This window comes from Cariama cristata, unplaced genomic scaffold (assembly GCF_000690535.1).
Source record: "Cariama cristata isolate BGI_N322 unplaced genomic scaffold, ASM69053v1 scaffold35672, whole genome shotgun sequence".
NCBI lineage: Eukaryota > Metazoa > Chordata > Aves > Cariamiformes > Cariamidae > Cariama > Cariama cristata.
Window position 1 is genome coordinate 2244 of NW_009605040.1, and position 214 is coordinate 2457.

Consider the following 214-nt stretch of genomic DNA (forward strand, 5'->3'; position numbering starts at 1 on the left):
TTGGCTCCCGGGAACGAGGTGCATCTGTGCTGGCGGGCCTGGGCTTGATGGGCAAACTAGCCCGGATGAACGTCCTCTCCGGGGCTTGGGGAACACCCTCTGAGGAGGGTCGCTCAGCCATACTGGGACCCGTCCGCCGCAAGACGAACTGCACGTCGTTGGCATACTGCCCGCACTTGGCCAGCGACTCCAAGGGACATTCCAGCGGCAGCGG

The 214-nt window shown here is 65.0% G+C and overlaps 1 protein-coding gene across 1 annotated transcript in view; it reads right to left on the reverse strand.

Annotated features, from left to right (window-relative positions):
• RASSF7 (Ras association (RalGDS/AF-6) domain family (N-terminal) member 7) overlaps nt 1–214 on the reverse strand; it is a gene marked incomplete at its 3' end in the record, with an annotated part of 2807 nt that overhangs the window by 2236 nt on the left and 357 nt on the right. Inside the window, 2 exon segments of the mRNA XM_009695810.1 lie at nt 1–212; nt 214. The exon segment at nt 214 is cut by the window's right edge and continues 48 nt beyond it. Coding sequence (XP_009694112.1) covers nt 1–212; nt 214 — 213 coding nt within the window.